Source organism: Osmerus eperlanus, chromosome 24 (assembly GCF_963692335.1).
Source record: "Osmerus eperlanus chromosome 24, fOsmEpe2.1, whole genome shotgun sequence".
Lineage (NCBI taxonomy): Eukaryota > Metazoa > Chordata > Actinopteri > Osmeriformes > Osmeridae > Osmerus > Osmerus eperlanus.
Window position 1 is genome coordinate 3,905,016 of NC_085041.1, and position 22,678 is coordinate 3,927,693.

The following is a 22,678-nucleotide window of genomic DNA, read 5'->3' on the forward strand; positions in this document are numbered from 1 at the left end:
CTATATTGTCAGTATATACATCTACTAATATATACACAGATAAATATCCATTTCAGTATTTCAAGTACAGTATGACAGCCAAGCATAGTACACAGAAGACAACCATACATTCAGTAGTATATTGCATATATTCTACACATGCCTATCATTATTGTAACCATTTCTCCAATACTGTGCATTACAGTGGTATCTGTCTTTGGATTTGCAGTAAACTGTTTTATTGGGGGGGGGTGGGGGGGTCAAGTACATTGTTTTTTGATTGACAAATGCATAAATAACTGCTGACCTGATTCAGCTGTGTTTCAGGTCTGGTACGTGTCTGCCAGATCCATTTCAATTATTTACATTTACAGAGCAAGTTTTTTGTTTACTTGCAAAGTGCAAAAGCGTATATAAAAGCATTTGAAATAATTGCTCAGTGACATTTTCCCCAACCCTGACATTTTTTGAATGTAAAATAACTAAAGTGCTTGTGGTGAATCAGTAAAAAAATTAAAAGTGCAATACTTCAAATGAAAACGTTGATGGATATGGAATGGAATTGATAATGAATGTATTCAGTGGACAGCTTGTGCGCAGCATTTCTTAATGAGTTCTAGGAAAATATGCAAATGTCAAAACATTGATTAACGTTGATTTGATTGACTACTCTTTTTTGTTGTTGGTGTGAATATGACTTAAAGTCATTGAGAAACCAAAACACATTCAAGATTAAGGTAAAAGAAGATAAAATTAAACAAAAACTATAATAATATAAGCTATTGACCTGTCCCATGGAAATGCACAATAGTATTTAGGAGTATATTCAACTCTTTAGGAGGTATTGTACTGTAGCTGTATTCGAGAGTGAAAAAGGCACCAAAGCTAGACTGTAGAGGAGTCGTCTGTTAGCGTCTTCCTTTTCCAGAGAACACAAGAGGAACACTTTGCGTCTCTCGCTGAATTCCATTTGTATGTTTTCTTTTGACACCATTTCCAGTGAGCTTAAACATTCATCAATTTGGAGGTTGGGATGCAATGCGGAACGCAGACCTGATTCCCTATTCGACATAGCACACGCTCATATTCATGTCATGTTTTTTTTAGTCTTTGGACTTTCTGTCGCAGTTTCTTAAAGATCCCACAACAGAAAGCGAGCAAAAACATCACTCAATTTCTTGCACCGTACCTTGTTCGACAGAAAATGACAACAATGTCCAATGATTCTACAGACAATCTGGTCGTGTATGTTCAGAACATTGGGGAATTCACAAGGGAGTGAATGACTTAATACAAAATGGAATTCAGCCTGATTTCAACCATACTTCTTCCATGTCCTCTTATACGTTCCCGGTCCACTTTATACCTTGCTCTCCTGAGTGTCGCTTCCCACTAGGAAGAGAGCGGTGGGATCTTTACTGCTTGAGCGCTCTGCTGCTCGCTTGGACCCGTTGGCCGTGGACGTCCTGCTCTCCTCTCTACCACCACTGCCACCGCCGCTGCTGCCTGACCCACAGCTGGCAACCTGGCTCGCCCGAGGCTTCTCCTCGGACGCCCGGGGCTTCTCCTCGGACGCCCGGGGCTTCTCCTCGGACGCTGGGGGCTTCTCCTCGGACGCTGGGGGCTTCTCCTCGGACGCTGGGGGGTTCTCCTCTGGCTGCGGTCGGCTGGTCATCGCCACGCTGCTGTCCATCACCCCGTTGTGATTTCCTTCTTTAAATTTCCCCTCTTTTGATTTGCCTTCCTTTAATTTGCCCTCTTTAGATTTACCCTCTTTTGATTTGCCCTCTTTAGATTTCCCCTCTTTTGATTTGCCCTCCTTTGATTGGCCTTCTTTAGGTTTGCCGTCCGAGGATTTGCAGTCCGATGATTTTCCCGACTGGGGAGCCTTGTTTGTTTGAGTTGGTTTGTCCGTCTGCTCTGAGCGTGAGGGAGAGGCCCCACGGCTGCTGTGAACTACTGCTGTGGCTCCGTTGTTGACTATCACCTCGTTGAGTTGGTCGTCATCGCACTGCTCTTTGGCAAAGTTGACAAAAACCTGAAGAAGAAAAAAAAAAAAAAAGGGAAAAAGAGTTGCAGTCCATTGCAGAATACCTACATTGACTGAACACTGTCGTAAAACAAAAACATCCTACTGTAGCCTTATGTTACATTGCTGTTGTCCAACATATCTAGCTAAGGCAGATTCCTTTCAACTAGTCCCTTTGAACCCGACTTTACCTGGTCCAGTGTGGTCTGTGAGACGGAGTAGTCTGCGATGCCCAGCTCCTCGTGGTTGTTGGAGAGCACGTCAAAGACCCGCGCCAGGGAACAGATGTGCGAGGGCAGCTGGTACTGCAGAACGTTCTGGTGGCGTTCCTTCAGCTCGATGCCGGGGAACGAGTTCTTGATGTAAACGTCCACTGGACATGGGTTCTCCGGGGCCTTGGTGCTCGCCAGGCGCAGGATGACGGTGTAGCCATCGCCAAACCTGAAACAGACACGACACACGAGAACGTAATGGGATTGGACGTTTTGTAAACTTGGCAAGATTAGGATGGGTCTGAATAATATACTCAGGGATTGTAGATCGCCAGAACTCCAGCTCTCGACATAAACAACGGCTTTGTGCACTGAAGGAGATTCTCTTTAAACTGTGTGTGTGTTACATGCTGTCAAAAGAGTTCCCTGGGGAGCCCAGCGTGTGACGTACCGGTTCTTGAGGTGCTGGACAGAGCCGAGACACTGGAACCTTCCGTTCACCATGATTGCCATGCGGGTGCACAGCGCTTCACACTCCTCCATGCTGCACACGACACAAGGAGAACCCAGTCAGCACATGCACATTTACATTTAGCAGATGCTCTTATCCAGAGCGACTTACAGGGACATTCCCACTGGAGGCAAGTAGGGTGAAGTGTCTTGCCCAAGGACACAACGTCAATTGGCACGGCCGGGAATCAAACTGGCAACCTTCAGATTACTAGCCCGATTCCCTAAACTCAGCCACCTGACTGACATGAACATAAATATAACACTGTCTTTTCCGAATATGACAATATTCCGAATATGATACGGCCATGTTAACAGCATTGTCCGGATATTTTGAATGAGGCCATATTCCAAATGTAGCATTTTCAGATGAAAACGTGGGATGTGTGCCCTTATTTTTCAGGATTATGAAACACCGCCCCCTACCTGTGAGATGTGAGAACAACAGCCCTTCCCTCCTTGGTGACACTGAGGATGCAGTTCCACAGGAACCTCTTGGCCTTGGGGTCCATGCCTGTGGTGGGCTCATCCTACACATACAGTTGGCGTGGTTACAAGAGGGATGGATCAATCATTGCGTAACGATCTTTGACACCACCTTAACCTGAACCATTAATGATAACTTAGATTGTGACAGAAAAACAGGCATATTTCATCACTGTCCTTCCTTTACACTTCTAGGTGGGTTCGATGTGAAACGGCTGAAACTAAACAGGTCCCTCTCCAGAAGCAGTGCTGCCTGGCTCACTGAGCTCCACACACCAGAAATATGATTGGAGGAGCCCCGATGAGAGAGATGGCGGTGGAGAGCTTCCTCTTGTTGCCTCCGCTGTAGCCTCCGGCCTGCCGCTCGGCATACTGAGTCAACCCCAGCTTCTTCACCCCCCACTGAGCCACCTGTGGATGGGGACAGTCCCATTTTACTAGTCTCATTCCAAAAACCTCCTATAATCAGTACTGTAGTTACAAAATGAAGAAAAAAAAAAAAAAAAAACTTTTAGAACATGGTGAGTATATAGAATATGTTCATCAGTCTGATTCCACACATGGTAAGCAATGATTTTTTTTAACTGTAAAGTATTCACTGCCAACCAGGAAGTACATTGTGGAAGTAAACAAACGCTCATAAACCGACTGCTTCGGCTGTTACCTTGGAAACGTGTTCCTCCGACACCCCTCGAAGACGGGCGTAGAGCTCCAGGTGTTCACGTCCGGTCAGCAGGTCGCTGATGGCGTCAAACTGGGGGCAGTAGCCCATCAGCTGGTGCACTCTCTCCATTTCACTGATCACGCTACGGACAGGGAAGGAATCACAGCATGACCAAATACTTTCTGATCAACGTTCTTTTTTATTGTTTTGGGGGACAAGCACAACATTTAACGTTAAATTAGATCATAAAAAAAAAAAATCATGCCAGGGACACGCAACACTTTAGGAACCTACAGTGAATGTGCTTGAGGATCGCATTAACAAGGTCTCTACCAATACTGTTTGACAATAGACATGACACTATTTGAGAATGCTGTCCAACTACAGTAATTGGTCAACGGTCATTATGTCAAAAGGGCACATTTGAGAGTGGCATTGAGCTTTTCCAATCAAGCTCGGTGGTTACCTGTGATGGCTGAGGGAAGCCTCTCCATTGGTGATGGGGGTGTCTCCTGTCAGCATGCGGAAGGTCGACGTCTTCCCAGCCCCGTTCACTCCCAGCAGTCCAAAACACTGGCACACGGAGGAGGAATAACACCAGGTCACACCCATGGATAACACGGTAGCATGGCCACATATTGCACATAATGGCACATATTGCACATACTGGCACATATTGCACATAATGGCACATATTGCACATACTGGCACATATTGCACATACTGGCCACATACTGACTGTGTGACTGGCTACTACTGACTGTAGTAGTTCATGGTACAGTTTGAGGGTGAGGAAGTGTTGGTGTCTGACAGGAAACATCCAATGTCTCACCTCACCACGTGGGATCCCCAGACACAGTCGATCCACAGCCGGTTTCTTTCCAGCTTTATACACCTGCGCCACAAACATCTTTACACACCTGTACCCCAAACATCTTTACCCACCTACACCACCAACATCTTTACCCGCCTACACCACAAACACAACAATGCCGCATTCCCACCCCACAGCAAGATGAAAACGTGAACTAACCATAGCGCACAGCATTGCTGTCAAGCCCAAAGCCCCAGTCCCGAAGATGCTATTATCTGTGTTGGCATTGCCACAGTACCTTGCTCAGGTCCATCATGGTGAGGATATCAGCCTGGGCCTTGCCACTCTTCACCCTCTCTCTCTCCCTGGCCACGTCCTCATCCTCCGGGCCCAGCGGAGGCATCTCAGGCTCAGACCATGGCCTGGAGGGACACAAACACATTTACATCACCATTTTTTATGATGTAGCATACTATTCCTACTGTGCCTTTTTACACTTTTGTAATACCCTGTATACCATTTATTTGCACAGCAATTCCTACAATGTTTTCTATATGTATTGCTATGTAGTTGCATGGTAGTGATTATAACCTTAATGTAAAGTGTTGTCAAAAGTGCACAGTTCTAACAGCTGTGGTTGGTGCCAAGGAATAGCTTAAATCGTTCTGTACTCGATAAAGACGACAGAGGTTCTGTGCTGAGCAAACCTCAGTACCCCCTAGCCTCTTTTTCCAGTGGTCATACCTGCAGCTAAGGAAGAACTTGTACTGTAGCAGTATGGTGAAGATGAAGAAGATGAATCCTTCAACCGCCATGGCAAACAAGTTCTTCCCCACAAAGTCCCACTCAAGAGGCTCCAGGTTCTGCTTGGTGCCTGTGGACACAGAGACACACCGGTGACCCACTAGACAATAGGAGGCAGCCGACTGTATTACTGATGTAGTGTTGATGTGAGGGATGGGATATAGAGCCTTTTACACACCCAGTCTCAGGAAGGCATCAGCCATGGCCTGGTTCTTGGCCATGTCGATGAGGCCCCGGCCCAGACAGAAGTGAGGGAAGATCAGAAACACTTTCTTCAGGATCCTGTTGACTTCATTCAAGTGCTGAAAATCCGACAGACAACGTATTGAGCTCAAGACAACATAATGAGATCAGAACAAAATATATGTAAAAGTCAATCAAACAGTCACACAACTGGACTAGAGGAAAAAAAAAGGGGGGTTACATGCCTCCAAAGTCAACCACACTTGCGATCAGAATAAACAACAAATAACTGCGCCCACCTCGTCTACAAACAGCTCCAAGACAAAGGTGGCGATGCTGCCATTGATGCCAATGAAGAGGTTGATGGAGGTCAGGACCACATAAGCAGTGCTGGGGACGGAGAAGATGAACGATGCTGGGTACATGAGAGGTGTGATGGACCAGCTGAGACAGAGGGAAAAACACACAGCACCATTAGCAACACCCTCAATAACACTATTAAAATAAAGAACACGAAATCGTAGTGATATCACATAGTCATTATATGGATAGATAAGACACTGGGGGACTGAAATCATGTTGTCAGTGTTCAATCTGTGTTCCAGCTACTAGCTTCAACGTTTTTATCTTTTAAGCTGTGGGTTCTAGTTGCAGGTGCCAGAGTGAGCAGCCATCTTCCTTACCCATACAGCAGTAGCAGAAGGACCAGAGCGGGCAGGTTCTTCTCCGAGACGTAGGACTGCTGCTGGAAGCACATGAAGATGAGGACCACCATGGTAGCCGGGACCGTGTAGTTCAACTGGGAGGGGAGGAAGGAAACGACACTGTGACAAACTGTCATGTGAGGAACCTGGTAACATCTTCGATTACATTTACATTAGAATCTGACAGATTCCACAGGATACAGTCTCATCTAATGATTATATAACTATATAACTCAATAATGAATATTAATATACATCAGTAGACATTAAAATAGCTCCAGGGGATCCAAGTAAAACAACTTATAAAGCTAACTGAGTGACTAACCATGTCCCAGGTGAAGTTGGCCAGCCAGTAAAGAATAGGTTTGACGCCACTGACAAACTGGAGGTGCTTGGCCTTGCTGACCCGTTCCTCAATCAGGAACAGCACAAAGCTGGCCGGCACGAAGGACATGGCGAAAATCACACAGATGGACACCAGTACGTCCACTGAGGTGGTCATCCTGGAAACAGGTGTGGGGTCAGTTGAATTAAAGGTACGCTGCGGAACACTGTATAAAATGTTTAGTGGCAAGGGACTATGTCGTCTTTTAAATATAGATAGGGTTAGGGTGAGTGGTATTATGTATAGGGGTATTATTCTTGAAATCTGAAACTGGAAATACCAAACAATTTCTTAATCTTAATCTGATATTTGTTATGAATTCATTCTCATGCAAAACTTTAGAGCGATTGTAACTTTGAGATGTGGGCAGTCAAACAAAGATTCAAATAGAGAGGGGACTGAACACATTCAGCAGTTTAATCTTGGGCTTAATTCAACAAAAGGGCTCTTTATAGAAAGAAAACAGTGGATTGAGAGAGAGGGAGAAAAAAGAGAAAGAGTTAGGGAGAGAGAGAGAGGGGGGGAGGGAGAGAGGGAGAAGGAGAAAGAGGGAGGGAGGGAGAAAGAAAGAAAGAGAAAAAGAGTAAGAGAGTAGAGAAACCGTAAGAGAGAGGGAGAGAGAGAGAAAGAGAGAGACTCACATGGCCATCTCAGTGAGTTGCTCCTTGGTGAGGTTGAGGGGATGGTTGAATGCGGTGATGCCATGCCTCATCCTCTCCGGTCCAGGAGGCAGGCTGGCACGCAGCAGGCCATTGTTCATGACATTGACGAACGAGGTCACGGCATGCCAGCCTTTGTTGTTGTACCACACCTGGTGGGGGAAGGGCAGTAGTTAAACAAAACCCAGACAGTGACGCAAATGGCCAAACCCACACAGAGACACATATTTGCACACAAAGTGCAACGTATCCTTTGCCACCTCTCACCTTCACGTTGTTTTGACTGTTCAGTCCACTTAAAAACTCTGGAAGTCGACCCAAGAGCAGGTCCAGTGAGGTATTCTGTCAAAACAGATATTCTGTATAACGCATACTGTAAAACAGATGGAGAACAGAAAGAGAGAGAAAGAACGAGAGATTGAGACAGCGAAAGAAAGACAGACAGAGAGAGACTGAGAGAAGGAAGCAAAGAACGAGAGAAAGAGACACAGAGAGAGAGAGAATCAAAACCCCGCCGGTTGAAGAAGTGGTACAGGCCGGTGACTCCCCCTACCTGTGCTACTCTGTAGCGTGATCTGACAGACGTCACAGAGTCCTGGATGTGGTGCACCTGCGGTAATGCCTGGCTGGCTTGCCCACCCAATGAGAAGCCCCCGTATCTGCAAACACAGGAAGTCCATACGACACTCGTTCACAATCCCACTGGCGTTCACAGAGCTGACACTATCGTGATGGGCGTAATTGTTTGTACTTTGTATAAGAGTTCCCTTCAGCTCACCTGAATTCATTGACCCACTTTTTAGTCTTTAGGCTGAAATGAGATAAAAGGTAATGAAATGAGATAAAAGGTAAAACCGTCAAGGCAAAGGCAAATCTGTGAGGAAATCACTGAAGACTAGCAGTGATGATGAGCAACCAAGCAAGCACCTTTTCTTCAGGATCTGTGGGTAGGTCTTGACCAAGTAGTCAGATATGTTGCGGCCTGTCATATTTTGCAGTATGTCACCAGTGAATCTTTTAATCTGTGGATGAGAGAGCCAAATCGTTCGAATATTAAAAAAAACGAAAAACAAATCAAACATTCAGTTGTCTTAAATCAGCATTTAAGTATTTTAGGTAAGGAGTAGTCACATGAACATACAACACAGTGCATTCCCACCCGACACACTCAACATAATCACATGGAACACCATGAACGTCAATAAAATCACACAACATAATAACATGCAAGTCTCTGAATGACACGAGTGTCTCTGACCTGAGGAGGGGGGAGACCCCCGGCCCCCTGAGGGCAGTCTGGCAGCATCCTCCGCACCTCCTCCGTGCTGCACTGGCAGTCAGGAGAGGGCTTCTCCCGGCTCCAGTTCCCTTTGTTGAACATCTGCCAGGTAGAGTAGGACACCTGGGGGCGCATGTACATGGAGCCCTGCTCCGCCTCACACTGCCCATTCCTGCAGGGAACAAACAGAGCCCCAACGCCCACTCGTTATGGCTTAGCGCACACATAACAGCGTTTAGTGAAAAGTCTAATTGTAGACCGGAGAGTAGGAATGGCTTATGTTCTGCCCGGAGACAGAATCTTGAGCGCAGTGTGAGTGGTGTAGTCGTGGTAACCTGGAAGCTTTACCCCCCCCCCCCCTCGATTTGCCATGGTTGTGATCCGGTTCTTTCAAATGATTCACAACAACACAAAAGGGACCACTAGGGATCTTGAGGATTCTTTCGACGGGAGCGTAACAGGTTTTGGGAGATTGGTTTACTTATTTGTAAGTGTCTGATTCCCCTTTGTCGTTGGTTCTGGAGATAAATCAGATAACGTAGACTAGGAGGGATCAGATTGCAGGTTGTGAATGGAGAAGAGGACGGGCCTTACTTGCTGTCCTCCATGCACTTAGTGCCAAACCCTGGTCTGTCCAGAAGGGCATCCAGAATATTCTCCATAGCAGGATTCCCAGGGGCATCATTACTGGAGAGACAAGTGTATCACTGTCAAACAGGACAATGCCGAATTGTGTTTAACAAGCATTCAGCCAAATCAAATAGCAACTGCCGTTTATTCGTAAACCAACAAAAGACCATTAAAAGATAGCAGACCTTTTAAAAGATGAACATGAACAATAAAACAGACATTGAGACAAATAAGATGCAGTTGATAGGTGCGATTAAAAGCAAGGCCTTTGAAAGGGTAACTATTTCCTGTCAGGGGCCCTGTTCAGTACCTGTAGAAGGTGTACTGTTCACCATACATCCAGGGCTGCAGCTCAAGAGCAGGGTACTTCCCGAACGGAGGAACGACCAGGCTGAACAGAAGAGCGATCAACACAAACACAGCGGGCAGCACGATCTGAAAGACAGCATGTAGCTTCAGACACCTTTCACAGGGACGGACTACAACTTTCAGTATCCTCTTTACTTCCAAGTTAGCAATAGAGAACATACAATATAGGCAAGTTAGCAATAGTACGTGTCACGTTCGTACAGTGGAATACAGGAACAGTTAAGACCAAGTTAATAACACCTTGTTTTGCTATTCCCTAGGCATTCATCCGCGATTTCATTCTTGTTCAGGTCTACCTGAGCAAAGAAGCCTCTGCGGCTGCGGAGCGCGTACAGCCACCTCTTAAGGAAGAGAGCCCGCAGCTGTTGCCAGGTCAGCCACCAGCCAGTCAGAGGGACCCCTCCTCTGCCCTCCCCACTCAGCAGGTCTGTCTCCTGGGGATCTGCGAGTAGGGCGAGAGGACAACTCACGTCATCTATGTCTAGGGGGGGTTATCACGGCTGAATCACTCTGTCAGAGGGAGCGGTGAGGGGAGAGGAGAGATAGCGTAGCGTCTGTTGTTTGGTTAGCTAAGCTAGCGAGGCAGGTTATTGGGGCCCACGATGTTGTGACACTATGGGTACCTTGCTTACGAGGTCTTTTCCTTCCTGGCAGCAGTGCAGAGAGAGAGACAGTTCGAGAGAGACAGTTAGAGAGAGACGAGGTGGACTGGGGCAGGGGACGGCACACGCAAGGACGTTTGTGAGTGGAAATGTTTCAGGAAGTGAAAAGGCATGTTGTTTTCTCACTGTGTTTGTGTGTGTGTGTCGGTACCTGTCTCTGAGTCCTCAGCCGCCCCCCCCTGTGGGGCCCGGCTTGGGCCCTGGCTTGGCGGTGTGGGAGCCTGCCTGGGGTTCTCCTCTGGGTCAGCGTCCACTCCCGTCTCCTCGGCCACGCGCAGGAAGATCTGCGGCACACACAAATCCACGTTTGGAGCACGCACAAATATGGACGAGTAACGATGACTTTTCGTTTTTTCCGTTCCATCCATTCGAATTTCTGTAGTTGACTGTGGTGCTTTACTTTGTGAAATACCTACCTCAATCATGAAGGTACAAAAAGAAGAATTTACATTTGAATCAAAAACAAACTCGGTTAAATATCAAGTCTAGTGCCAGAAACGAAAACAACCTTTCAGGCCCCAGCAATGACAGATCGATGCGTGCCGAGGTCAGGAGAAGAGAGCAGAGCCCCGTGAATTAAACAGGATCCATCTGGTCGTGGAGGTGATCTAAGCACATTACTGTCACAGCCACTTCACAAATACACCCTTCCTGATAAACCCAGCTTGATCTGGATAAGACCCAGACACTAAACGAACACAAGGGTCAAGGGCGTTTTATAACATTCAGTACAGGACACTTTACTAGAGCTGATTAGGTAGTGGTGGGGTTCAAATTGTGGCTGTTTTATTTATATAATCAAGTCACGATGGGGATGAGAGAGAGAGTGTTTCTGTGTGTGCGTGTTTGTGCGTGTAATGCGGCTTTAAGATCCCCTGCAGCGAATGACCTTCTCACCTGTGTGCATGCATGCAGCGAATGACCTTCTCACCTGTGTGCATGCATGCAGTGAATGACCTTCTCACCTGTGTGCATGCATGGAGGATTCCTTATGTGCCTTTAAGTGACAGTGTATGCGTATGTGGGTGTATGCATGTGTGTGGGTGCATGTGTAAATGGTAAATGGACTGCATTTATATAGCACTTTTCTACCTTAGCGGCACTCAAAGCACTTTACAATGTTTGCCTCTCATTCACCCATTCATACTCGCACTCACACATACCGACGGCAGCGAGCTACCATGCAAGGCGCCGGCCTGCCCATCGGGAGCAACTTGGGGTTCAGAGTCTTGCTCAAGGATACTTCGGCACATGACCTCGGAGGAGTCGGGGATCGAACCGCCAACCTTGTGATTAACAGACAACCCTCTCTACCACCTGAGCCACAGCCGCCCCATAGGTGTAGGTGTGTCTATGTATGTGAGTTGTCCTCACCTCCTCCAAGGTGGTGTCAGACAGGCCGTAGCTGGACACGCCCAGCTCTGCCTTCCTGTGTTCCAGCTCTGTGAGGAAGATGGCCAGGCTGCTATCCTCTGCACAGATCTGGGGCAGGTTGATGACCGCCTCACGCCCCAGGTCCTCCACCAGCCGAGCCCCCGGGACATGATGCTGGGCGAGGGCCAATAATGCTGCCAGGTCTGGGGGGGGGGGAAGGGATTGTGGGTCAGCCGGAGATTTAAAACGATCACCCGACTGGTGAATAAATGCTGTTAGAACAAGCCAGGCCGGGTGCAAGCAGACATTCCTCCAAACCTGACCATTTGCTTGAGTCTGCTTGGGGTTTTAGCTGGGAGGAGTTAGCAAAAACAATGTTAGCCGGGGAACCTGGAGTGTGACACTGACCTGAGCCGCTCACATCACTGCCCAGCCCTGTGTCATCGCTCATGGACGAGTCGCTGTCCTGGAACACAAGACGGTTTGGCCTCAAAAGGATGTCACGTTAAGAAGGTCAAAGTTCAGAGAAGGGGGAGCCCGAGGATTCACCTTGGTGGGAGGGGGCAGCTTGTGAGCGCTGACGCTGTTGGCCGGCCGGGTCTCCAGTCCCTCCTTCTTGACCACGGTGAGGTAGTAGCCCGTGCCCAGGCGGGCCTTCAGGAAGAGGGGAGAGCCGCAGCAGCACAGCCTGCCCTGGGAGATGATGGCGATGCGGTCCCCCAGCAGGTCGGCCTCATCCATATAGTGGGTGGACAGGATGATGGTACGGTCTGATGGGGGGGGAATATCACTCTTTAACATGTAGTATGTTTGATCTTATATACTATTAGTATATAATTGACTATATACTATATCATATTTTTATTTAACCCATCGCCCATCTTTGAGGACACTTAGACGCGGCTGACCCTTGCGGTACTTGAGCAGCAGGTCCCAGATGCCCCTCCGAGAGTAGGGGTCCACCCCGGCCGTGGGCTCGTCCAGGACCACCACCTTGGAGCCCCCCACGAACGCTATCGCCACCGACAGCTTCCTCTGCATGCCCCCTGGGGAGGAGAGGGGTCCAAGCAGAGCACACAGACACCAAGTCAGCTTCCCCCATGACTCCCTGGGGCGATGGGGTCAAGACAGCCTAGAATTTTTTTTTTTGTAACTTTGTAAATGTAAAAATCGATGAATGAAAGAATGAATATAAAAATCTAAACTTTTGACTGGTACTGTATAAATATATATCTTAAAAGGGGCTTGAGGGAGCCCGTGAAGAGCAGGGAACTACCGGACAGGTTCTTGGTCTGCTCATGGCGCTTGTGCAGCAGTCCCACGTCCTCCAGCAGAGTGTCTATCTCCTTCCGCACGTCCTCCCCGGACATGCCCTTCATACGGCCGTAGAACCACACATGCTCCTCCACAGTCAGGCTGGCAGCACCGAGAGGGGAAGGACAGGAGGAGGAAACAAGTCACGCCACAAACAGGAAGTCCAGTTAGTCTTTTGACATTTTGCGATACCTGATTCATCATAAGAGACTGCTACGCTGACGATCCCCCCAAAAAAAAAAAAAAAAAAAAGATGACATAAGGCTACAGGTGAAGACAGACAGCGAGAATCTAGAAGGACCATCTCCAAAGAAGAAGAGCAGAGAAAGAGACTCGGCAGTAGGCACCTACATGTCAAAGAGGACATTGTGCTGGGGACAGACCCCCAGAGTTCTCCTGATGACGTCCATGTCCATGCGGATGTCCATCCCTTTGATGTACACCGTCCCAGCGGTGGGGGGGAACAGGCCGGTCAGGATGGAACTGCCAACGGGAAGGCACAGTTGTTGTTACGAAAGGACCCTACGTCAGCTCTTTGTTGGACCCACTTGAACCAGTTTAGAGACCAGTCAACCTTACATGGTGGTGGTCTTGCCGGCACCGTTGTGACCCAGGAAGGAGGTGATTTGCCCCTCGTAGAACTTGAGGTTGAGGTTGTTCACGGCCAGCTTGGCACCCTGTTTGTAGATTTTGACCAGGTTATGGATGGCCACTCCCAGCATGAGGTGTGTAGGTTCCGGTTCAATACGATCTGTGGACAGGGAACAGCTAACTGTGGGCGAGTTTCAATTTTCACTCTCTTGTAACTGAACCTTCATCTCACTATTCTCTGTGTAATGATCCTTAACAGTCAGAGACTCTGGCTCGCCCATCTCTGGCATTAGAACTAAACATAAGGCAGGCCTCACCTTTTTTTGACCCTTTCAGGACATATCATGTTTACTAAGAATACGTGAAATCGCTTAACTTTCACATTCAAGTTCAAGTTTATTTCCCATTTGTAACAAGTACAGGTACATTGGAATGTATTACCTTGGTCGTGGTCTCTGGGTATGGGGGGGAGGGGCATGCCGGCCTCCAGGGGAACCCCACCCCAGTAGTTGAGCTGGAAGATGAAGTACCAGGGCCTGGGAATCCCAAACTCACCTGAAACACACCGCAAAACGCTCATTATCGCACATTTCACGTTCAGATATCTACCACACATGCCAACTTGTAACTCAATTCAAGGGAATACAGAAACCATTCACTCCTATATATGTATAACATCTCCGTATATATCGTATATTATATCGTAATATTTACCAATTTGCTACACAATACACTACATTATAAACTACACCTAATATATTCGAGACATATGCAGTAACCCACATCGACGTCTTACCTGGGAAAACGGCCTCAATGTACCAGGCAGCAGCGGCGTAGAGGAAGGCGTCCACGTACAGGAGGACGATGGAGGTGGTGAAGTTGTACGTGTCTCCCTCCGTGGGGCTGGAGTGCAGGTTGAACCACTGGATGCCCACGCCCTGCTCCTCGTACTGGGAGAAGTACTCGCAGCCAAAGCCAAAGGCCACCGGGGAGAAGAAGCTCTGCGACGGAGGAACAGGCGACAGTTGAGACCTCCATTTCTGCGGTTGGTATCGAGAGCATCTGAGGCCCGTTTCGGTCCCCGGGGGTGGGTTTCTGAGGCCTACTCTGGCACTTACATTTAGCAGACGCTCTTATCCAGAGCGACTTACAGTAAGTACAGGGACATTCTCCCCGAGGAAAGTAGGGTGAAGTGCCTTGCCCAAGGACACATAGTAATTTGCACGGCCGGGAATCGAACCAGCAACCTTCTGATTAATACCCCAACTCCCTAACCGCTCGGCCATCTGACCCCTACTCACGGCGAGGATGCGGTGAGTGGTGTTGAGATGGTCCCGCCAGGCCACACACAGGACGTAGGGCAGGTAGAGGGCGAAGTAGATGAGTCCTCCGCAGGCGGCGGCCAGGTTGGCCCGGGAGAAGAAGGTGCTGATGAGGAAGCACTGCATGATGGTGGCGGTGGCGAACGCCGTCAGGAAGAAGAACACCACGGAGGGGTCGCTGTAGGGGAGGATGTCCCCCCACTGTTGGGAGGAGAGGAAAGGAGAGGAGAGAGGAGAAGAGGAGAGAAGAGAAGAGAGGAAGGAGAAGAGAGGAGAAGAGGAAAGAGAGGAGAGGAGAAGCGAGAAGGGAGAAGGGGAGATGAGAGGATAAAGTAACGATTCAGACCTCCGTGAGACGAAAAGAGAGTTTCTGGTGGGTTTACCGTCCCCCCTCACCTTGAGCAGGGCGATGAGCAGCCCGGCGCTGATGAGGAAAGGCACAAAGCTGCTGATGAACCAGCTGACCCACAGCGTACCCGTGCCCAGGCCCATGATCCTCATGGTCTCCTTCAGACGGGCCTCCTTCTCGTACACCACGCCCTTGATGATCATGGCTACCGAGTAGATCCACGCCAGCGTCATGAAGAGGGGCAGCGAGCGGTTCAGCACGCGCAGGAAGCTGGAAGTTGGGGGGCGGCAGGGGAAGGTGGTGGCGGGGTAGGGAGGGGCACGGCGGGGTGGGGCGATTTAGCAGGGGTGAGGTCGAGATGGGGGGAAAGGTTCGAAGGTTAGCGGGAAAAAAGAATCGGAGGTGGACCGCCGGGTGAAATGAAAAAAGGAAGGAAAGGAAGAACAGGGGTCAGCCCTGGTCACTCACACGTCATCCACATAGCAGGGGTAGGGCATCTGCTGCAGGTAGATGCCCGTGGTCTGCTGCATGCCGCTCAGAACCCGCGACACCGCCCGCTCCACCAGGTCCTGCACGTACACAAATCCCCCCCAGATGTAGCGCATGTCGTTGAAGGGGTCCGCCGCAGGGCCTGGATCCCAGAACCTGAGAGGAGAAAAAGGAGAATGACAATTTTTTTTTATTTATTTAACAAACAACCCAAAGCTTCCATAAACACAAACACAATCACCAGCTATCGCCGATTTAGCCAACTCACAGCGACGGCATGTCCAATCACAGGTATGCTCACCTGTCCTTGATTTTGTTTGTGCGCGTGACGTCATCGATGTCCATGCGGATCTTGTAGGTGACGTGAGGAGGCAGGCTGGTGGAGGAGGAGTTGGGGAGGAGGAAGACGATACCTGCCCAGAACTGCCTGTCCTCCAGGAGGTCCAATGCCCTCTCAATCAAGGCCCCCTCTGACGCCACCCCCTCCAGCTTGTTCAGCGAGAAGCACTGGAGAACAGGACAGGATGCAGGAAGAGGAACCAGGAAGGACAATAACATGAGGCTTACGGATTTAGTTGCAGCTCGTAATCTCAGTCAGTTCTTTTGTGCTGACGATTTCATCTGGGGATTTTTAAACCCAGGAACTTGATTTTTAAACCCAGGAACTGGATTTGTTAACCCAGGAACTCTCCAGGGGCTATGTTGATTGCCATTATAGCTGGTCTTAGCTGTGCACCTGTGTGACTTGAGCGAGAGTGGTGATGGTGCTGTTCACGTTGTTGTACACGTCCAGCCAGGTGGGCGGAGCCCCCTCTTTCCTGGGGGCGCCGGGCGGCGGCGTGGACAGGAAGCGGGCGATACGGGAGGCCGTCCAGCTGGTGTTCTCCAGACGCAGGTTGACCAGCACGGCCACCTCCGATCGCTTCAGCAAATCCTGTCACACAGGGAAGGCAGGGCGCAAAGAGGTGCAGGCAGGACTTTTAGGATAATATATATCAAGAGAAGCAAGAAGCGAACACGCATGCGTGTCATGGCTCTTATACTTTTTTTTTTTTTACCTTTTTTAAGAGTTTTTTGGAGTAGACACTACTTGGAACACTGTATACACCGATGCGTAATAGAAGAGTGTACAGTAGCACCTTCAGGTTAGTACAAGATTAGCTCTTACTCGAAAAGCTGAACGTGTCGTCACACAAGGATTCTATAGATAGAAAGGGGACTACCTGGCACAAACATTGCCATAAACAGACGTGACTGGACTAGCACACGCTCTCTAGGAAAACGACCTCTTGGCCCAGCAAGTGGTCAATATTTTGGGCTTCAATGTGTTTGCGTTTTCGACACACAATTAAGATTGTTTTCGATTTAATTGTCATTCGCGGATAGCATTAGCAATCTACTCAAGGTGAAATACCTGCAGCAGCTGAATCTCAACACTGCTCTCCATGTAGGTCCTAATACGAGGTCCCACCTCTATCCAGGCACTGTTCAGGTCCTCCAGAATCTGCAGATCCTGGAACGTCCTGTTTACCTACAATAGGAGACAAAGAGGTCAGGCGTCACTGAACGACACAGACACTTAATAATGGCGAAATAATCTGTTGAATTCTTATAAAGACATCCGTTTCCTTTCATAGGTAGATCCTTATAGAGGAATGCCGATTGTGATCATGCAAGTACTGTATATATCTCCAGTAGGAAGCACAGCCATCACAAAGAGACTGAAACAGTATCTATTGAAGGCCTCAGAGTTGAGAGTGAATGGAGGCGGAGAAAAGAGGGATGAGTACCTCTTTCATGACTTCCTGAATTGCAGGGGTGTCAGGTGTGTACAGCAGCTTCCCAATGAACAGAGGCTTGATTCCTCTCCACACGATGCGAGACAAGGGATTGGACTCCAGGTTCTGGATCATGCTTTTACAGTATGGGGCTGGGAGGAACCACACAGCACAGTAAACAACATTTGTTTTTAAGTCGTAAAGAACATTTTACACAATTATTGTTATATAAACATTATTATTATGACTATCTACTATATAGTAGAGGTCTAGAGGGGAAATACAAATTGTGGGCCGTAGAAAAATATCTTACTGGTGGTGTTGTCGTCGTCCATGTCGGTAACCTCAGTGCCGTTCTTGCCCAGGAAGGACTTGATATCGTTGTCCTCGTACCAGTTGAGAGAGGGGATCTTCTCCCCTCCCACCTCCGGGTGTCCACACATGATCCTGGAGAAGGCCCTGAAGCTCTGCCGGGGCACGGAGGAGCGATTCTCGGGCGACAGCAGCCGCAGCTCCGCGTTGAGCTCCACAAAGCTGGAGAGAGACGAGAGCTGGGGAGGAGGGATGGAACAGACCAGAGAGAGGGGCAGAGGAGGATGTGGAGGACACAGGAAACGAAAGTGTATGTGTGTGTGTGTGTGTGTGTGTGTGTGTGTGTGTGTGTGTGTGTGTGTGTGTGTGTGTGTGTGTGTGTGTGTGTGTGTGTGTGAGCGGGAGGGAGGCCAAGAGAGATGTTGGGAAAGATAAATTGATACATAGAGAGAGATAGAGAGATAGAAAGAGGGAGAGAGATAAATAGATGAGAGAGATAAAAGAGAGTGGAGATGAAACATTAATGGATTTTCCATCATGCTCTCTGTACAGCTAGAATTCAGTTAGCAGGTCTGTTTGGCAAGGCTATTAAAGAAAGATCTAGCCACAATGGACTGTAAGTAGTAGATTATACTGTCACCTCGAAGCACAAGAGAAAAGTATGTGACAGTATCTGACCAATACTGTACATTTGAACAATACTACAGCGAAACAAAGCAAATATAGAAATACATTTAAAAAATCTACTTAGCTAAAAATAGACCTAAGATTTATATGAGAAAAACGAGAAGAAGTTTATGAGATGTTTTCCTCTTACGTCATCCATGATGACAGCAAGCTCCTGGGACACGTCAGTCACTGCCTTGCTGATGACCCTCAGGTCCCCGGCATTGGCCCTCAGTCTGTCTCTCTGTGGGGGGAGAGGGGGAGGTCAATCTTAACGTTTACGTGCGTCTGAAAACAGTCACAACTTCCGATGGCACCACACACTTGATAGGTTTTGTGTCATGTTAATCGGCTGACGGAATATAGCGTGCGGAAACCAATGTGATTGTATTTGTTCTAAATTTCTACCAAGGAAACCCAAGACCAAAAGACACAAAGCAGAATAGGCTACATCTGAAGATTCACCAGAGAAACCCTTGTAAAGCTGCCAAAATAAATTGTTTAAGTGGGAGACCGAAGACAAGACTTTGTTTGTTCCCTAGTCTGACTTCATCTGTAGTCAACAGCTTGAATAGCACTCTGTAACTTAATAGTATTTTGTGTAGGCCTAGAGTATGGAAGCCACTACTTACAGTTGACAGTATGAAAACAGCAAGCTGATTGATACACAATGACTGGCTTCAGTACAGCAGTTGATTTTCAAAATGTCATCGTATTTCTATGCCTTTAAGGGAGAACTCTGGGACCAGCACCTGGGGCCTTTTTCCATAACTGCCACTGACCGTGAAGAACTTGGTGAAGTCGAGCTGGGAGAGGAAGCGTTGCTCCGCGTCCTGCAGCGTGTCGGACTCTAGCGCGCACAGCTGTCTCTGCAGGCCCTGTGACTCCTCCCCTTCCTCCGCCGTGAGGAACTGGCCCAGCACGCTGGCGTTACACACAATGTCCTTCAGCATCAGTCCCTCTCCCGCCAGAGACACCTATGGGAACAGACACGCAGACGTCAAACTTAGTCGTCGGAAGACACCGCAAGCGAGTAGAGAGGCTCTTGTCTTTTCTGACTGCAGGTTCAGATGAAGCTTGTGGCTTGGAGGACTGCGTCGCCTATCGTGCTGCCACCAGCATCATGGGGTGTCTAGAAGCTTCTTTGAGGCAGGCAGTGTCCTTAGAAACTTTAGTAGTGAGCTGAGGTGTGGGAGAGAAATTTGCTGCTTACCACCTGAAGGTTAAGGCGTGACTTCAACAGCTGGTCCACAGCACTCGGAGACAAACCATTGGTCAGTAGGAAGTTGGAAAATGTCTCATTGGCTCTCAGGTATTCCCCCACAGGTAAATCTGTAATATAAACACACGAAGCAAGCTATGATGCACGGGATGTACACAGGATATGCTGTGGAGCATCAAGGCTTTGAGTTCTAATGCACTGCCAATGAAAAGAGGCATTTGGGTGGAGCCTTGAGGAGACTGAATTGCTTGGACTCAGGAGCATATCCCCAGCACTTCAACACATACACATAAAACACACTTAGTGACATCAGATCAAACACAGGGGAACAGAGAGATCCGTACTTGGCCAGGCTTCTGGCCTTTCTCCCAGCCTCTGGACCGTCTCCAGAAGGTTCTGGAAGCTCGCAAAGGCTGTCTGGTTCCCACTGTAGGACAGGATGGTCTGGGCGTCCACCATGAGCCGAGACAGTCTATGAGAGACAATAAACACATAGTAAACACACAATAAACCCCCCCACAGAGTACAGCATCCGGCCCCGCCAACGCCCCACTCGGCCCCCGTACAGTGTACCTACATGGAGTCATCAAAGTTTCCAGCCCTCCCCGGGGTCTCCCCTGGGGTGGGGCTGTGGAAACAGGGGTTGTTGATGTTGCATACGATGCCCTGTATCCAGGGCAGCGTGCCCGCTGAGGGCAGGGCTTTGTTGGGGAAATGACCTGGAATTACAGAGAAAACACAGAACATGCCTGTTCAGTGTCTGATCTGAGACTTAGAAACATGGTGGTGGAGGCTGAGGGGTTAACTGAGCTAAAGCAGGCTTTCTCGTGATGATAAGATCGGTCTTTCTCAACACCATATATTTGTGGCGCGAAACAAACGTGAGCTCTGTCAAGACGGAGCTCACAAACGCACGCAACGCTCACACTCGCACATCCACAGCCTACAGTGTCGACAGGTCAGGGCAGAGCATGCCAACAAGGTCTAAGAACAGAACAGGCTGTGGAAGAAGAAAAAAAGTGTGCGTGGTACCAGATTCACTCTCACGCCAAGCGAGCTAATCGGCTTAGCGTGGCTGTGGTGGGGGCCACCTGAGAAGGGAGAGGGGGGGGGGGGGGGGGGGAGGGTTGGAGCAAAGGTGTCAACGACATTTAGCAACATACGGAGGCACTCACATTGACTCTGCTTGTAGGGCCGGTGAGAGCGCCGCACGGAGATGAGGATGAGGAATAGGAAGAGGGGCCAGAGCAGCTCAATAATCAACTGAATCTGGAACGGGGAGGAGAAAAGATCAGGTCACGGCTCTATAGCGACTTTGATGCCTACCTTTGATCTCTGGTGAGCTCACACCAGGCCCCACACTATAAAGAGATGAAAGATGGCTACACAAGAGTTGTTTCGTCAGCGTGCTTAACAAAACACTAGGTTCACAAGGCCTTTTGGAGAATACAAAGCTCATTCCATCAGAAAGAGACATAAACGTTGTTTCTTTGTGCTTCAAAACATCGACACAGCGTGGCTCAGTCATTCCAGACCGGAGCAGACCACTCACCTTGTTTCTCCGGCGGTAGGTTATGTTCTTCCAGAGCAGGAGACAGAGCTGGCTACAGATCCCCATATCGTACACTGAGATCTTAAGGGGCCATAGTGCTCCACTATAATAGAACCAGGTGCAGAAGAGCACATTAAACACATTATCACCTACATTGTTTTACATTTTGGTTCGAAACAAACAACTTTTCTTTCTTTCTCTCTCAGGAAATGCAATCTTACTGTTGCTATGGTACGAGGTAGTAGCCTAATGCACATCCCTTAGACAGCAGTACAGTCACGTCCGCGGGTAATTAACGTGCGGGAGCCGGTGTATGGCAGCTGGCAGTCTTTCAACTCAATAGGGAGTCTGGAGACACTGACAGATCACGAAAGCTTAATCCGGACAATAAACAAGCTCTTCCATCTCTGCTCTCTAGGACTATGTTACATCAAACTAAATTAGGCCTGATCACAACTGCTCAAATATATTGTAGTGGTTGATCATCATATGAATGACTTGGCATTGATATTCATTGTTTCGGTAAAGCAATTCAGAAGATGATCTCCTCAAGACTCTCCCATGCTTAGTTGACCCTGCAATCCTTCTTACCTCTATTGGTTTACGTGACTGAGATTTCAAAATTAACATTTGGTAGGCAAACATCTCTACCCACAGACAGTAGCCTACATCCCGTCTACAGGAAAATGACAGAAATTTTCTGTGAATAAGTTTACATAGCCCTGGTCTTGGGTACCATGAGGAAGTAACAAAATGTACCACACCAGGAAATGTTTTAGACAGTCTACACACCAAATACAATTTTATTTAACTGCACTGGAATTCGTGTATAAGACTTCGCAACTGTACATTGAATGTATGGTAGAAATACTTGTTTAATTCATCCAAAACTATTTAGTTTCACTGATATAGCCTAACCCTGCATGTTCAGTACACATGGTTTTAGATAGAATTTCTTTTAACATATTAATTTCCTGGGGGGAAACAAGGGTTGTGAGATAAGTATATAGCCTATCAGGTTATGCTAGGTATCTTCAGCATTAGCACCTGTCATGTAAGGGCTGTAGAGATGCTCTTGTTGGCTAAGCTATGTCAGAAAAACAACTGCGTGCAGACACCGAAAATGAATGATGTAACACGTTCCTGACAAAAACAACCCTTTTGTAAATGTAGGTCTTATACTCACCTCTGTATGTCCGATTATATTCCTTTTTATACTGTGTAAATGTCCCAAATAAGAATGTCCGGTCCTTCATTGACCTAAACTCTTCGTAGCTCAGTATAGTGTTGTAATTGGAGATGCGATCTAAGAAATTCCCGCCTACTAATGTTGATTGGTT

At 48.1% G+C, this 22,678-nt stretch overlaps 1 protein-coding gene across 3 annotated transcripts; it reads right to left on the reverse strand.

The window, feature by feature from the left end:
- Positions 1-223: 223 nt before the first annotated feature.
- On the reverse strand, positions 224-22,637 carry abca7 (ATP-binding cassette, sub-family A (ABC1), member 7). 3 transcript variants are annotated; one of them, XM_062450364.1, is made up of 51 exons: positions 22,525-22,637; positions 21,339-21,441; positions 20,962-21,055; positions 20,364-20,505; positions 20,131-20,258; positions 19,778-19,896; positions 19,347-19,541; positions 18,716-18,808; positions 17,900-18,137; positions 17,599-17,738; positions 17,223-17,339; positions 16,545-16,742; positions 16,110-16,315; positions 15,788-15,964; positions 15,367-15,589; positions 14,950-15,171; positions 14,445-14,649; positions 14,090-14,203; positions 13,637-13,808; positions 13,409-13,540; positions 13,020-13,159; positions 12,652-12,789; positions 12,293-12,513; positions 12,152-12,209; positions 11,744-11,946; positions 10,521-10,653; positions 10,331-10,354; positions 10,004-10,149; positions 9,649-9,773; positions 9,303-9,395; positions 8,688-8,880; positions 8,357-8,451; positions 8,208-8,240; positions 7,983-8,088; positions 7,697-7,771; positions 7,412-7,581; positions 6,711-6,888; positions 6,365-6,480; positions 5,981-6,125; positions 5,677-5,800; positions 5,439-5,568; positions 4,993-5,116; positions 4,713-4,775; positions 4,347-4,453; positions 3,881-4,022; positions 3,493-3,627; positions 3,157-3,260; positions 2,672-2,764; positions 2,200-2,449; positions 1,750-2,017; positions 224-1,719 (listed from the first exon to the last, which is right to left on the reverse strand). In XM_062450364.1, exons 2-51 carry the CDS (start codon positions 21,402-21,404, stop codon positions 1,340-1,342), a joined length of 7,293 nt encoding a protein of 2,430 aa, XP_062306348.1. In that variant the 5' UTR covers positions 21,405-21,441; positions 22,525-22,637; the 3' UTR covers positions 224-1,339. The 3 variants fall into 3 exon arrangements, with proteins under 3 accessions (XP_062306348.1, XP_062306345.1, XP_062306347.1); XM_062450361.1 differs by having other exon boundaries at positions 224-2,017; XM_062450363.1 differs by lacking the exon at positions 10,331-10,354 and having other exon boundaries at positions 224-2,017.
- Between the last annotated feature and the right edge of the window lie 41 nt (positions 22,638-22,678).

What these genes read in the sequence shown, in the direction of transcription:
- abca7 (XM_062450361.1), bottom strand. Translation starts at nt 21,404, where the DNA reads ATGGGGATCTGTAGCCAGCTCTGTCTCCTGCTCTGGAAGAACATAACC. An exon ending in CCCTGCTATGTGGATGACGT is followed by an intron (nt 15,590 to 15,787) that starts GTGAGTGACCAG and finishes CCCAACTTCCAG; the next exon opens with CTTCCTGCGCGTGCTGAACC. An exon ending in GTCCAGCACCTCAAGAACCG is followed by an intron (nt 2,450 to 2,671) that starts GTACGTCACACG and finishes TGTCTGTTTCAG; the next exon opens with GTTTGGCGATGGCTACACCG.